Source organism: Boleophthalmus pectinirostris, unplaced genomic scaffold (assembly GCF_026225935.1).
Source record: "Boleophthalmus pectinirostris isolate CB_2022bp ecotype Guang Dong unplaced genomic scaffold, ASM2622593v1 HiC_scaffold_13, whole genome shotgun sequence".
NCBI classification, from domain to species: domain Eukaryota; kingdom Metazoa; phylum Chordata; class Actinopteri; order Gobiiformes; family Gobiidae; genus Boleophthalmus; species Boleophthalmus pectinirostris.
Window position 1 is genome coordinate 12241353 of NW_026571036.1, and position 15330 is coordinate 12256682.

The 15330-nt window shown below is 38.8% G+C and overlaps 1 protein-coding gene across 1 annotated transcript in view; it reads left to right on the forward strand.

Annotated features, from left to right (window-relative positions):
- The window catches only part of LOC110156273 (protein tyrosine phosphatase receptor type K), a 163575-nt gene that overhangs the window by 99818 nt on the left and 48427 nt on the right, over positions 1-15330 (forward strand). Inside the window, 2 exon segments of the mRNA XM_055149438.1 lie at positions 6097-6209; positions 6280-6460. Coding sequence (XP_055005413.1) covers positions 6097-6209; positions 6280-6460 — 294 coding nt within the window.

The window sequence follows — 15330 nt, forward strand, 5'->3', positions numbered from 1 at the left end:
CTTTCATAAACAAAGCTTTTCCTCCAGTCATCCTGAGCCGATAGCCAGTCCTGAAGAGCTCGGAAAGAGTCTAGCCCTGCTGTTTCCCAGTACGCGTGTGTCACTTGTGGTTTGGTCAGCACTCTGCTCCCATGATGCCGTGCCCCCTGGTTTCTACGACACAGCGCATCATCAACAAACACAACACACAAACACTCCTCGTCACGCCACTTTGCATTACGCACAAAAACATGGCCTGAAAAGCTCCCACGACATTACTGTCACACACACACATCCACACGTACATATTTATGGGAAAAATAACATAATTCACAACTGTTTGTTTTATGAACATTTATCTGAACTGTCAACCTAAATATAAGAGACAAGTGTAGCTGGGATTTAAAGGAAAGTGTAAAATCTGAGTGTTGTCAGGCCAGAGAAATACCATGTAGATGCTGGAGGTCAAATGTCCTCCAGTGGGCACCGTAGTGATGTCAGCAGTGGTTGGTTACAGATAAACTTTATTGACAAGAATGCTGACTGTAGGCATAAATATCTTGTGGTTGTTTAGAACGCAGTTTTGAACATCGTGTCCAGGCTCCTCCAGAAACAGAATAACTTTACTTGCATAATCCGTGTATCATTCGTTCATTCGTTTTTCAAAATAAAACCAAAAATAAGAAAATGAAAAAACAATTTGTATTCAAAACCAAGATGAAAGAACAAATAACGATTTGTTTTTTCAGTTTTTGATGTTGTTTTTAAATGAATAATGAAAAAAAAAACGATAATGGCCATTTCCGTGACTTAAACTGCGATGCCGGACTTTTCTGCCGCATACGGACTGATCCCAGAACTGAACCAGGACTAAACCAGGTCTAGATCAGGACTAAACTAGGACTAAACCAGTCTCAGTCCTGGTTTCAGTTCTGGTCTGGTGCCAGTCTCAGTCCCGGTCTGGTCCCGGTCTAGTCCCTGGTCTGAGTCCTGATATTATATGGTCCAGTTTTTTTTTTCATTTTCATTTTCTTTTTTTTGTTTTGTTTTGTTTTGTTTTGTTTTTTGTTTTGTGTTTTCTTATTTTTGATTTTATTTTAAAAAACTGAATGAATAACACACGGATTTAGACAAAAACAAAAACTTTCACTCAAAAACTGCCCTTAATGACAACTGTAAGTAAAACAGAACTAGTTCATTTCAGACGGTTTACAGTCGTCCAAACTTATTCCTCACTCCTCACTTCTAATTATTTCCTGCAATAAGTTTCTTAGCGCGTTTCACAGCTTTCAGAGGCCAGAGCGGTGTTTTGTTTTAATGTTAAGAACAACTAGCATGTTAACAGCGCACTGGCAATACTTTCTGGTTTCTGAAGGATAAAGCGCTGCATAATTAGATGCAGACAGCACACAGCATTATTATTTTGACCGTAAGGGTGATCAGACGTCCCTATTTGCTCGGACAGTCCCAGTTTTGAGCCTTGTGTCTCTTGTTCCTGCAGATTTATCCAAAAACCAGCGATTTGTCCCAGTTTTATACAAGAAATGTCCCAGGTGTCCCTATTTTTCACCAATCTGATCCCTGCCGACAGTAAAGAGAGGCATACATTGTCATTTGTTTAGGTAAAATACAGAAAAGCTGCTTAAAAATGACCAAAACACAAAGAAAATGCGACTATATTGACTCACATTACGTCCAAGTACATAACAATTTTCCTTATTTACGCACTTGTTTCACAATTTTATTATTACCAACCAACCCAAACCAAGGATGGGAAAATTTGGCCACCATAGACAAAACAAATTTCATGTTATTACATAAAAGAACCTGGGGGAAAAAGTAAAAACAAACTCTATAATATGGACGCCGTGTTGGCCCATTACAAAAGCTTTGGCACTATATACACCAATGTTTTCTGAATTCTATAGTCTGCGTGTTTATCGTCTCAATAAATCCTTAATAAACACTTGTCAAATTTCAAAACGTCAAAACCCACAGACGATCTCTCAAAATCTAAGAAATCGACCCCCTCCGAGACTCGCCACGGGAGTTTCACATCGCTGAGGAGACAGACTGACAGATAAAACAAAATTACGACTCTGCCAAGTTAGCGACGCCATTTGAAGTGTCTCCATCTTGGTTTGTTTTGCTGTTTTCTTCATTTGCCCCATAAACTAAGGAAGGATAAGGGGGTTCACGCATTAATATTGAAAAGAATAGTGACAACCAACCCACTACAAAACAGCAAGAAGTGTTATATTTTTAGGTCAACTGTAAAGATGACATGTGATGAGAGAAAAAAAAAGAAAAAATCAAACCTATTTCAACATTGTTTCCTCTTGAGTAACATTATGACCCACTTCTTTCCTTTTTATGTGTATTATTTATCTTTCTGAAGCACAATAGGCTTTTCATGCGGAGAAAGGGAGCGCGCTGACAGGCAAATCCGCACCTTTTAACGCAAAATAAACAGAAATACTTCTTTATTTGTTAATGATCAAGTTGTTTACTGTGTTTATTTGATGGTATTGCGCGCTGACATGTTGTTGACGTTGTGGGTTTTTCTGAAGTTATTTCAACATTCATTATCGGGACGGGGCTCTGTCTGCACGTGTGAGGGAGGGAGAGAGAGAAAGTACATGTCAAACTATGGCGTTTCATCTGTGGCTTAAAAAGACACTCCTGCCTGCTCCTCTCTGACAGCTGTATTCATAGGCGCACACATATACAGAGGGAGAAATGAGGTGACGGCAATTCCAAATGCTTTTTATAGAGCTATACACACGTTTGGGCATGTAATAGTGCTATATATAGTAAGATACGTATGTCTACTATGGGCATGAAGGTACATCCTGCCCTTTTGACAAGGTCCAGACCGACATAAGGCTGAGGGAGGTAACAATACCACACTAAACAATCCGGGTATCATTCGTTCATTCATTTTTCAAAATAAAACTGCACGCCGGACTTTTGTGCTGCATACGGACTAAACCAGGACTAAAACAGGTCTAAACTAGGGCTAAATTGGTCTCAGTCCTGGTCTCAGTCCTGGTCTCAGTCCTGATCTCAATCCTAAACCAGGACTAAACTACAACTGAACCAGGAGTGTCAGGATGGGTCAGAAGGTGCGCCCATGTAGACTCAGGTGGTCAGGAAACCGGGATCAGATCAGGACCAGACCAGGACTGAGACCGGTTTAAACCTGGTTTAGTCCTGTTTAGTACCGTTTTAGTCCTGGTTTAGTCCTGTTTTAGTTCTGTTTTAGTCCTGGTTTAGTCCTGTTTTAGTACTGTTTTAGTCCTGGTTTAGTCCTGTTTAGTCCTGGTTTTAGTCCTGTTTTAGTCCTGTTTTAGTCCTGGTTTAGTCCTGTTTTAGTCCTGTTTTAGTCCCAGTTTAATCCTGGTTTAGTCCTGTTTTAGTCCTGGTTTAGTCTTGTTTTGGTCCCGTTTTAGTCCCGATTTAGTCTTGGTTTAGTCCTGTTTCAGTTCTGTTTTAGTCCTGGTTCAGTCCGGCATTATTTAAGTCAAGGAAACAGGAAACAGCCGTTATCTGTTTTTTTCCATTATTCATTTAAACACAAAATAGAAAACTGAAAAAATGAATTGTGATATCGTTCTTTTAATTTTTTTTTTCATTTTGGTTTTGGACACAAATAATGAAGAAAAAAGTTGTTTTTTTTGTTTTCTTATTTTTGGTTTTATTTTGAAAAAGGAATGAACGAATAACACACGAATTGTAAACAATTATTACACATACTACAATTTACAGTAGTACCTCGTAGTAGCAGTACCTCCAGGTGTTGTACATGATTTTTACTATCCTAAAAACAGAACTTCTTTATTTTAAAAGGTTTGCAGTGGTGCTAATGCATTTCTAGCATCCTAATTATTACCCTCAATGAGTTTATAAGCACTTTTTAACAACAATTAACATCCTAACAGCACACTTCTAGCTCAACTACATGGACCGATATCATGTACATGCACTTAGAGTACAATTTAAATGCACTGTTACTATAACAACGTATGACATGTAACACTGGGAACCTTGAATGTCAATGTCAAAACCACCCATAGACCCTATGTATGGGTGGACATAACTAACGCACTAGCCGCCGCATGCCAAAGAGGAAATGCGCCAGGACTTTTCCGGCTCCTACTGACCCTGGCTCCATTTGACTTATATTGGAATCTTGTCACCCCTCTTCCGGTCATCATTTTGGTCTTAAAATGTTCGTATTATCCCGCGACACATGATCCTGAATTTTTTTTACGCTATCTTGTCCGTCAAAAAAAATCCTATTCATAACGTAGAGCCTAGCTCCAGTTTCGCTCCTGTAACCGTTTGAGTATCGCTGAACACTATGGGTGACGTCACACTCGCTTAGTCCACTTCTTTTATGCAGTCTATGAAACCACAAAACCTTCAAACCTAAACTTACAATGTAATTACCTATCATTATGGTTTGTTATGTTGTTTTTTTGAGGAATCATGGGTAGTGTAAAGTAAATTCTAACTTAAAAGGGTTAAAAATGAAGCAAACATGATATCAAAGCAATTAATTTAATCTTCCCATGCCTTTGATGGATAAAACGCTCCAACGTGTCTGATTGTTGATGAAGGGTTTGCCTGGCTCTGCTCCATTAATGTCTTTGTATATCAAAACAGGACCTTCAAGCCATCTCCTCACAAGTATTTACAAAAAACTCACAGTGATACGATGCTGCCGTAGTTGGATTGGAAAAAGCCATAACTCTTCCCTTCTCCCTAGTGAGAGCAGTGTAGCCCCGTGGTCTGGTGGTGCAGTGGAGGAGATAAAATCTGAATGATTTAGTGTATGTAAAAGATTAGACTCCGCATGGAGTGTACTGGGAGCCTTCTGATGAATTCATGTGTTGATCAGTGAGTGTCTGTGTGTCAGGCAGATGAATCATTGATGCTGTGTGCTGTACGCTTGTGTAAGCTCGCCTTGTCAATCACTGCTGTCTGACAGAGAGCGAGTCCGTGTGAGTGGCCCTGAACCATCACACTTATACTTATGTACACTCTTTATTTATTCACATAGTAGACCAGCATGGAGCAGTGGGGAACTTCAAGGTTAACTGCACACAATAATAGAGACAAAGACAAGCCCTGATTGTTTTACATTTGGGGTTCTGTCAGAAACTTAGAGAGAGAAGAAAAAATTACAAAAGTGCATCAAATAGACATGGACATTTTCACTAGTTAGCAACTTTTTAACAATAGAAACACTTTCAAATAACCAAGAGAAATATCTTACCCATATGTATGATTACAAAACATTTAACGATGCAGTATGTAGGTTTGCGCTTCAGAATAGCCAGTATGTTTTACGGTGATCAATTGAAGTCACTTACAATGATAACATTTTTGACATTTTTGTGAATGTGGTTGTACCATAAACTGTAGTAGCCCAAGAAGTAAAGCGAAGAGTCATGACACGGGAAACCTTCAAGACACTGATAGTATTGTCCATTCCATCCTAGCACAGTACAATAATGCTTCTGCTTTAGCGAGAACCATACCGCTGTGCAATTTTTCTCACAGTTGTAATTATTAGAAATTTTGCAATATTACTCTTGATTTAGTTTGTTAGGTGCAAGTTGAGCTTGAATTAATAAAAGTTTTATTGTGGTTCATCTAAATAGTAAAACATTACGATGGAAGAGAGATTATAGATTTAGATCTTAGTTTAGATAACCAAACAGATTTCATAATAGTGCTATTGTTTAACAGTAACAATACTATCAGCAAATCTTTGGGTGGAAGGATTTTGTTTCACACTAATGTTTACAGATTCTCAGGTGACACTTCCTGAGTTTTCATTCATCAGTGTACGGTCCTTAATATTACCACTATTAGCATTGTTAGCTCTGTCTCTTCTTAACCATTACATGTAAGAAACAAGATATTCCCTTTCAGCTGATAGCATCCCGTCTGCTTTGTAAGTCAGTGTCTACTTCCCCCTTTGAAGTGACACGCCCTTCTCCTTTCTGCCCCGACCTTGTTTGAATAATGCTGTTACACTGATGTGATGTGAGGAACTTTGAAAGCAACGTCTCATCTGTTTTTTTGTTTTTTTTCTGTACCTTTCAGAGCCCCCCCTGCCCATCGCCCCTCCTCAGCTCCTGGGAGTCGGCCCCACCTACCTCCTCATTCAGCTCAACGCCAACTCTATATTCGGAGATGGGCCTATTATACTCAAAGAAGTGAGTGTTTAATTCAATAAGAGTGAATGGTGAGTAACTGTGGGGTGTAACAATGTCCAAAATGGCGCAGGTGGAGTATCGGATGACTTCGGGGACCTGGACAGAGACCCACGCCGTGAACTCGCCCAATTATAAACTCTGGCACCTCGATCCAGACACCGAGTATGAGATCAGGGTGCTGCTCACTCGGCCCGGAGAAGGAGGCACGGGGAAAGCAGGACCTCCGCTCATCACCAGGACTAAATGTGCAGGTTTGTCATCCATAGTTTTTCCAAAGGCTCTGAAAACAAATATCACAACACATTCCCCATAGATTAAAATTGAGCTGGAGGTCAGAATTCAGTGGTGGAATTTTCTGTTTAACTGTGAGATGGACGATTTGTTGATCTGCTTTATGGTCGATAACTTTGTAAATACCGGGCCAATCCATAAAGTTCAATATCTTGTCTTTTAGCACAAAGAGATATAAGTACATTTTTCACAATGGCTTAAGAAAGTGGTGCTGGTTGAAACATTAAACCATTTTTTGTGGACCCAACCTATACAATTAATGATAAGGTTCAAGAATTGTGAATCAGAAGTTTGGATTTCTCTTTCAAGAAACAGTGAATATGCCATTATCCATTTGAAATTATGATCAAAGTCTAGAACATATCACAAAATCATACAAAATAAATGCAGACAAGTTGAGTGAAGTTGAGATGATGGCATAAAAATACAACATTATGCCATGGCAACAGCCGCTTCTCATTTTGTGTGGAGCTGTCATATACTATTACTATTACTAAGGACCAGAGGTGGGGACTTGCAAGTCGTGATTTGGACTCGAGTCAGACTTGAGTCTCTAGACTTGATAAAATGGATGAAGACTTGGGGACTTGACTCAGACTTGAGGCCTGTGACTTGAGAAGACTTGAGAAGCACTTTTAAATCTGAATTCTTTCTATTCTGACTGTAATGATTCACACTAAGATCTTGTCAAGACATTTAAAAAAGAAAAAAAATTGCATTTCTACAACTCTTATATAAATACTGATATATAAATATACTATGATTTTTAAACTACAATTTATCTTCAAAGTCAAAAATTATATATAAATTGAAAAAATCTAAGCTATATTTGGTACTTTGATTTAAAGACTTGTAATGACTTCAAGCTCAAAGCAGACGACTTGGACTTGACTTGGATTTGCCTGTCTTTGATTTGGGACTTGACTCGGACTTGAGGTCAAAGACTTGAGACTTACTTGAGACTTGCAAAACAAAGACTTGGCCCCTCTTCTGGTAAGGACGACAAGAGTTTGTGGGTTTGACAATCTTGCTCACTAGTATTTAATGCTTTCTTCACACTTGAGTTTAATATATAGTATATTTTTAATCTTTGAGCTTGTATTGAACTGGCAAGGCACAGCTGTATCTATATGCACTACTTTTCAAATGGCCCAAGGACACTTTCAGAGCAGAAATTGTACGGTAAGTAAAAGGTAAAAAAATAAGGTTAAATATTTTTACATCAATGCGCATATTTAAAAGTCAAGGATTTGTCTTTTTCAAATCAGTGAACATTTTCTAGCTTTGTGAATCGAATGAAATGGCGAAGAAAAACCTTTACACAGGTTTACACATCCTATAAGCCCTCACTATTTTACTGATACTTCTTCCACCCCTGAGTAGACTCTGTGAACGCAGGCTTCAGTGACCCTATCACTTTTTCATCTTGTCTGGATAATATATTTTAGGCGGAGTAATATTTGTACTCTGATCCTGGAAAGTGGAGGCTGGGGAATTGAAAGAAAAAAAAAATCTCTCGGTTTGTTCACTGAGCTGAAAAACAGTTGATTAAAAAACACTATAGCCTCCCCTTACCTCTTTCTACCTTTTCGCACACACATTTCTTCTCATATCTCCCAGCTCACTCTTATGCATTGTTCATGCTGTTTCCCCCCTCCCTTTTCCCCCAAACTCTCTCTTTTTTTCTTTCGTTTCTTTCTCTGTGGATCAATAGACGCGGGGCAGAAACGCTGTCTGACATTTGTAGAAATAAACGAGTGAAATATAAACACACACGGCCTCGAGGAGAGAGAGAGAAAGAAAGAGAGGGAGAGGGAGGGAGAAAGAGTTGGTGTAGAACAATAAGAAAGCTGAAGAGGAATGGCAAGAAATAGGTCCCTTCTTGAGATGAAAACTCATAAGATTGACTGATGTGTGGCAACCTTTGTGCATCCCTGTGTGTGCATATGTGTGCGTGTGTGTTTCATTGACAGAAAGGAAGTCCGTCTTGTTCAGTGTGTCTAATAGTTTCCGGTGTAAGAGGAAGAGGAAATTAATCTCCCCGTGTCGTCCATTCATAAATACTTTGTTGTGTCTGTTGACATCAGGCCTGCAATATTGTCAATGCGATATCAGCGAATGAATGTGGAAGAGAAATTGAAGTGTTATTTAATCTTACTGAACAGACACGAGTGGTGGCAGAGTGGTTAGCTTTCACATCACAGACGAGGGTTGGGGATCTCTAACTAAATTACTATTTTCAACAATGTTTCCTACCAGTAATATCTCAAGTTAAAGCTGAAACTGGAATGTAGATGGTTTTGATGAATTTGGGTAGAATGCATAAGCGGAGGGGACATGAGGGGACCAGGACTGAACCAGGACTAAAACAGGACAAAAACAGGACTAGACCAGAAATGAACCAGGACTGAGTGTTGGGACAGACCGTCGGGCTTTGCGGACACCCTGCTCCGTGGGTTCGGGGTTCTTCCTCTCCCTCTCTCTCTCTCAAGTCCAAGATTAGTCCTGGTTTAGACTTATTTTAGACCTGGTTCGGTCCTGGTTCAGTCCTGGTTTAGTCCTGGTTCAATCCTGTTTTAGTCTTGGTTTAGTCCTGGTTCAGTCCTGGTTCATTTGGTTTACTCCTGTTCAGTCCTGATTTAGTCCTGGGTTAGTCCTGGTTTAGTCCTGGTTCAGTCCTGATTCAGTCATGGTTTAGTCCTGGTTCAATCCTGATTTAGTCATGGTTTCAGTCCTGGTTTAGTCCTGGTTTAGTCCTGATTCAGTCCTGATTCAGTCATGGTTTAGTCCTGGTTCAGTCGTGGCTTAGTCCTGGTTTAGTCCTGGTTCATTTGGTTTACTCCTGTTCAGTCCTGGTTTAGTCCTGGTTTAGTCCTGGTTTAGTCCTGATTCAGTCCTGATTCAGTCATGGTTTAGTCCTGGTTCAGTCCTGGCTTAGTCCTGGTTTAGTCCTGTTTCAGTCCTGGTTCAGATGAGGATTCATATTTATTTCATACAATCCTTTTACTTTATTGACATATTTAAAATACTACTACATTTTTTAAGCAAGTATTAGTATGGGCCATATTATAGACTCAATGTCGTGACATATTTCAGCCACTAGGGGGAGCAGTGACGCACTTGACCCCACAAACTCCGCCTATGACATAATGACATATGAATTCTACAATATTATTATTACTATAGCCCCAATTAAGGTTAACAAAAGTATCGTAAATCAGATACTATTCGATATTAAAGCAAATCAGGTCCTAGATACTCATTTGAACAAGTATCAATAGAAAAAAATCAGTTACAGGACACAAATGAACCTTTTCTGAATAGCTTTAGAATGATCTTGAGCTGTATCAGATCTATAAGACCACATATGACTGAGAAATTACACCGACATAAGACCACATGGTAATATAAAAGAAAGTACTATTATTTAATTCTACTGTATAAATAAAGAGTGTTTTTTTTAAGACTAGCCCCTCATGTGTTCACTAATCAGACAAGCATATTAAATCAAAATTTCCTCTTTAAATTGCGTTACGACACCAAACTTTAAAGAGGCCATTCATCACCGATACATAGGAAATCCTAGTGCAATAGACCCTATACATCCGCATGATGAGGCAATACAACTCCATTAAAATCCCTTTAATACTCTGTTCAGTTAAAACCATTTGTTAAGCAAATGAGGCGATCCTGGCAGTTGGTAGAGTCGCTCCTGCTGCATGCCCTATTACCATTTAGTCACTCATAACTTAGTCCAGAAAACTATTAATTTGATTTTATTCACCATTCTTATTATAATGTTGCCCAAGACATTTATTTGTTTGCATGTTTTTTGCAAAGATTCAGGGTTGTATATTATTCCTATGTGGAAGGATTCTCTGTCCATTTCTGCAAGTAATTAATGCAGTTTTAGATAGTTCTGATATCTTTCCTATTCTATTATATTGGGTAAGTGATATCTCCCCTGCCCTCCTGTGTCTACAGCCACACAAACAGTTTGCAGAAGGACAGAGAAAGACACACAGAGTAGGGAGGAAATGTTATTTAAATGGTAATGATTCCTTTGCCTTTTCTGTTTACCCAGATTTGTCTCCTCCTGCCACCTGTAGTTTTGAGCGGGAATATTTAGCCCGGTGTAATGATGACATGCAAATGCACAGACACTCGGCGGTGTGTGCACAGCGAAGGAGCAGGGACAGAGCCAGGCCTGTGACCACACACATCACAGCTTCATTAAAAACCAATACAGCTAATAAAAGACTGAGGAGGCATAACACACTGTGCAGTTAGTGGTGATAGGGCTCATTTACAACCACGAGGATTTCAACTGTTAGAAAAGAATCATTTTGACAGAATAGGAAATAAACAACTACTTAGATTACAGTACTTTTTATAGTTAAAGTATTTGTTACAGTTGAGGAGTTTGAAAATGGCAGGAACATGATCACTAGTATTGAACCACTGGCCTGATTCATCAGCCGGTTTCACTTCGTGGAAACCATCTGACCTCGCAGCATTAGGATTCGTTCGCTCGATGGTAGGCGGGTACTTTTTTTTATTTAACCAATCGCTGCTATTTGGTCGTGACGTATGTAAACGGAACGCTCAGTGGTGTCCAAATAATTGTTGACACAACAGCAAATATAGCAGATAGTGAACATGTCTGTCAAAGATTATTGTTGTTTCTGCGAGATGAACTTGCGAATTAAAGGTGCAATAAAAAATGCGAAGTTTGTATTTGACAAAGGAAGTCCAAAGGATGATAGCATATGGTCGGTGCACGGTCTACAACTTCCAGGGTTTTTGCAAACCGACTAGTGTATTCCAATTCCTGACCTAGTCGTTGGAGAGAAATGAAATTGAGCAGAGGCACTAGGTGGCACCAGCCTGACTATTGAACCACAGGCCAATGAAATAATATTTACACTTGAGCCTAGAATACATGAAATACCTAAGGTACGATTGATCGATTATGATTGAAACAGCTTCAAATGGAGAAATTGGAGCAGTTACAAAAAATACTGTGTGGGTTTTATAAATATGAAACATTGTAGTTGTAGAATGTTATGAAGAGTTCTGGTGATATTAGAAACCCAAAATGAATAAAGTCTCATTAGACAAGGTCAGTCAAGAGTGAATGCATTGTGCTTTGTCATGGCGAGGATAATGACACATCTCTAAAAACAGAGCTATACTTTATATTACAAACAAATATAATCACTTTAAAGAGGGAGTATTATGCTAAATCAATGTGCTACCATGTAAAAAAAAAATATCCCCTCATAAAAAAACATACATGATGTGGTCATCCATGCATGTTTGAATAATCTAGTGATCTCTACTGGGCTTTATTGGCAAAGGTGGGACCAAGTCATTGTTTTGCAAGTCTCAAGGAAGTCTCAAGTCTTTGACCTCAAGTCTGAGTCAAGCCCCAAATCAAATACAGGCAAGTCCGAGTCGAGTCTCGACTCACTGGCCCATATGCTCAAGTCAACCCCAAGTCGTCTGCTTTGAACTTCAAGTCATTTCAAGTCTTTAAACCAAAGCACGAAATATAGCTTAGGATTTAGCACTTTATATGGCTTTTAAACTAAACTGTACTTAAAAAGTTATGGTTTATTTATATATAAGTATTTATATAAGAGTTATAGAATTGGTAATTTTTCCTTTTTAAATGTCTTGTCAAGATCTTAGTACAAATCATAACAGTCAGAATAGAAAGAATTCTCAAGTCACAGGGCTCAAGTGCAAGTCAAATCCCAAGTCATTGAGCTTCAAGTCCAAGGTGAATCCCAAATCTTAGTCTGTTTTATCATGTTAAGTCCCAAGTCCTAAAAATAGTGACTCCAAGTCACGACTTGCAAGTCCCCACCTCTATTGGCGCCTAATGGTTCATAATCCAATTTTGTCCAATGCTCAGCCCACAAGCCTACGTAACTCACGCTAACATTCAACAATTTTCTATAAATATACAATGCAGGATATAAAACACTGCACAATATACAAAAAATATCAAATTAAACCTTATTTAGTTTTAATCTCTTACATAAAACATAAGTAGAAGGAATGTCAGTCAGTGGTGATATTGCATGAAATTACACACTCATTTCCTTTCCATATATTTAGTTAAATTTCAGATATTTTTTCATACATTTTTTATTTCATATCATCTGGACATGTTGTGTGCCTCCTTCTCTCCCGCTCTTCAGTTTTTCCTCTGCTGTGATTTATTGCTCTTGTCTGAAGGGTGAAAAATAATCAACTTGAAGTGAACAGAGAGGCCGCAGCAGTGGGAGAATAAGAAAGTGAAGTCGACACAAGTAGCTTTTAATCCAAATCCGGAATTTTCTGCTCCAAACCTCTGGGTCACGGCAGGTTATAGAGGCACAGAGCAGAGCCATTGCAGCCTCACTCACACACGGAGAGCCCACAGTTCAGAGTGGGCACCGTATCTCACATATGTTGCACTAAGTCAGCATCAGTTGGATTAAAATAGAATAGAGGAAAAAAAAGAACATTGAAAGAGTGGAATCTCAACTAGTGTGATATTAGAAAAGAAATGGGAGATTTAACTCAAAATGTCAGCACAAAGGACGGTTTCTATCAGATGTACTGAATAATTCTAAAGATAAATAAATACCGTATTTTTTGGACTATAAGTCGCACTAGAGTATAAGTCACACCAGCTAAAAAAATGCATATTGAAGAAGAAAAAACATATGTAAGTCGCACCGGACTATAAGTCGCAAATTTACCTTATGAAATCAGAGACCAGGAACCAACATTTCATCTTAAAAGGCAAGTTGTAGTAATAATTATAGAAAGAAAGTCAGTGTGAAAATTTTAATATATAAGTCGCACCAGAGTATAAGTCGTAGGACCACACAAACCATGAAAAAAAGTGCAACTTATGGTCCAAAAAATATGATAAATAAAATAGTTGCCCATTTTTATAAACCAGTACTTAATGTGGGAGAGATATATACTTTCTACATATATGAGGATAGTTGTTTTGAAGATATTTGAAACTGTAATCAGCAATAATAAGCAAATTATTTAAAAATTATGCAAAAAAAGTTTAAAATAAGGCGAGGCAAGTTTATTTGTACAGCACAATTCGTACACAAAGTAATTCAAAGTGCTTTACGGAATAAGAAATACATTAAAATCACAATACAAACAAATCAAAACATAAATAATCATCATAAAATTAAAAACAGAAAGAGAGAGAGACATTATATTATAGAGAAGAGTGCAGAAAAATAAGACTCCACCAGTCGATGGCAGATGTGAAAACTGTTCCCCCCCTCCATCTAGACAGCAGTAACATAGACAGCATCTAGTGGTGAAGTGTGAAAATACAACAGGGGCAGGTTGGTCAATGTTATTACAGATGATAGCTTTGACGTCCTTATTTAGAAAGTATTTAAGGGGATAATGCATTCAGCTATCCAGTCTGTGAACCTTAACCAAAACATGTAAAGACACATTTCAGTATGTTCTGGTGTGATATTTTTTCCAGCATCACTTAAAGGGATAGTTCGGAATTTTGGACATATGACCTCATTTCCTAGTGAGCCAGCGTGTCGGAGACGTGTGGAGACACTTTTTAAAATATTCCATCCAGTCCTTGTATTTGCAGAGGTCGCTGGTGCTAGGCTAGTGCATGTCAATGGCCATAGTTATCCTGCCACTAAAAACAGTTTTACCCACTCCACAAAGCACCCGAAACAAAACTATTATTACGCTAGACTGTCGATGTAAATGTCTGTGTTGATAGAATAATGTTTGAAATAAAACTAACCTTGCATCGCATGAATCGTTGCATGTTGAGGGACTATTTTCTCATATATCAGTCCGCCGCTGCCCAGCTTTCTATCAGGAAGTACAACTCACTGCTGCTGCTCAGATGTATATCCTTCAAATGTAAGGTTGGTTTTACTTCTGAAATTATTCTATTGACACAGACATTTACATCGACAGTCTGGCTTTATAATTGTTATAATTGTTTTGTGGAGTGGGTAAGACTGTTTTTAGTGGCAGGCTAACTATGGCCATTGATAGATTGATAGATGCACTAGCCTAGTGCACCAGTGACCTCTGCAAATACAAGGACTGGATGGAAAATTTAAAACAGTGTCTCCACATGTCTCCAATACTCTGGCTCACTAGGAAATTAAGTCCTATGTCCAAAATTCCAGACTATCCCTTTAAAAACAACAGGGCTATAATTGCTGAAGAGCTTGTTTATGTTTCATCTGATCTCTGAAATAAATAGTTCATTCGTTACATCGTCTTGATAGCACGCAAAGGAAAAACATGCTTTTCAAAGTTTCACCTTTATTTCACTTTTCACATCTGACTGAGGCAAAGACAGCGAGTTGGAGTAGAATTCGCCTTGCCCATGACAGTGAAGGGATTAGCGGGAACTAATTGGACAGATTAACTTGGATTATGCCACAGATCCTCTATACCTTTCTGCCTGTGCCAACCTGCTTCCTTCTCTCTTCTATCCCCTGTCTTTCATGTACAACGTAATCCTCCCTCTGCCCTCCCTTTATCCCAAACAACTGTACATTCAGACGGACTTTTTTTTTTTTTTTCCTCTTATTCAATTTACTTTCATTTTCTTTTGTGCGACGTCCTTTTAATTCCCACCTCTGGATTGGGGTGATACGGCGCGGTCTGGTCGTGCCTGTTATTGTTTGTGTTTATTGGTTCATTGTTGACGTTTTCAAAGCTGCGCCCGCCGAGAACAAAGGCTGTTTAGTCCGGACGTGAATCCCGCCGCTTGTGCGTCTCGGGCGGAGGAGGCAGGGGAGGAGGCGAG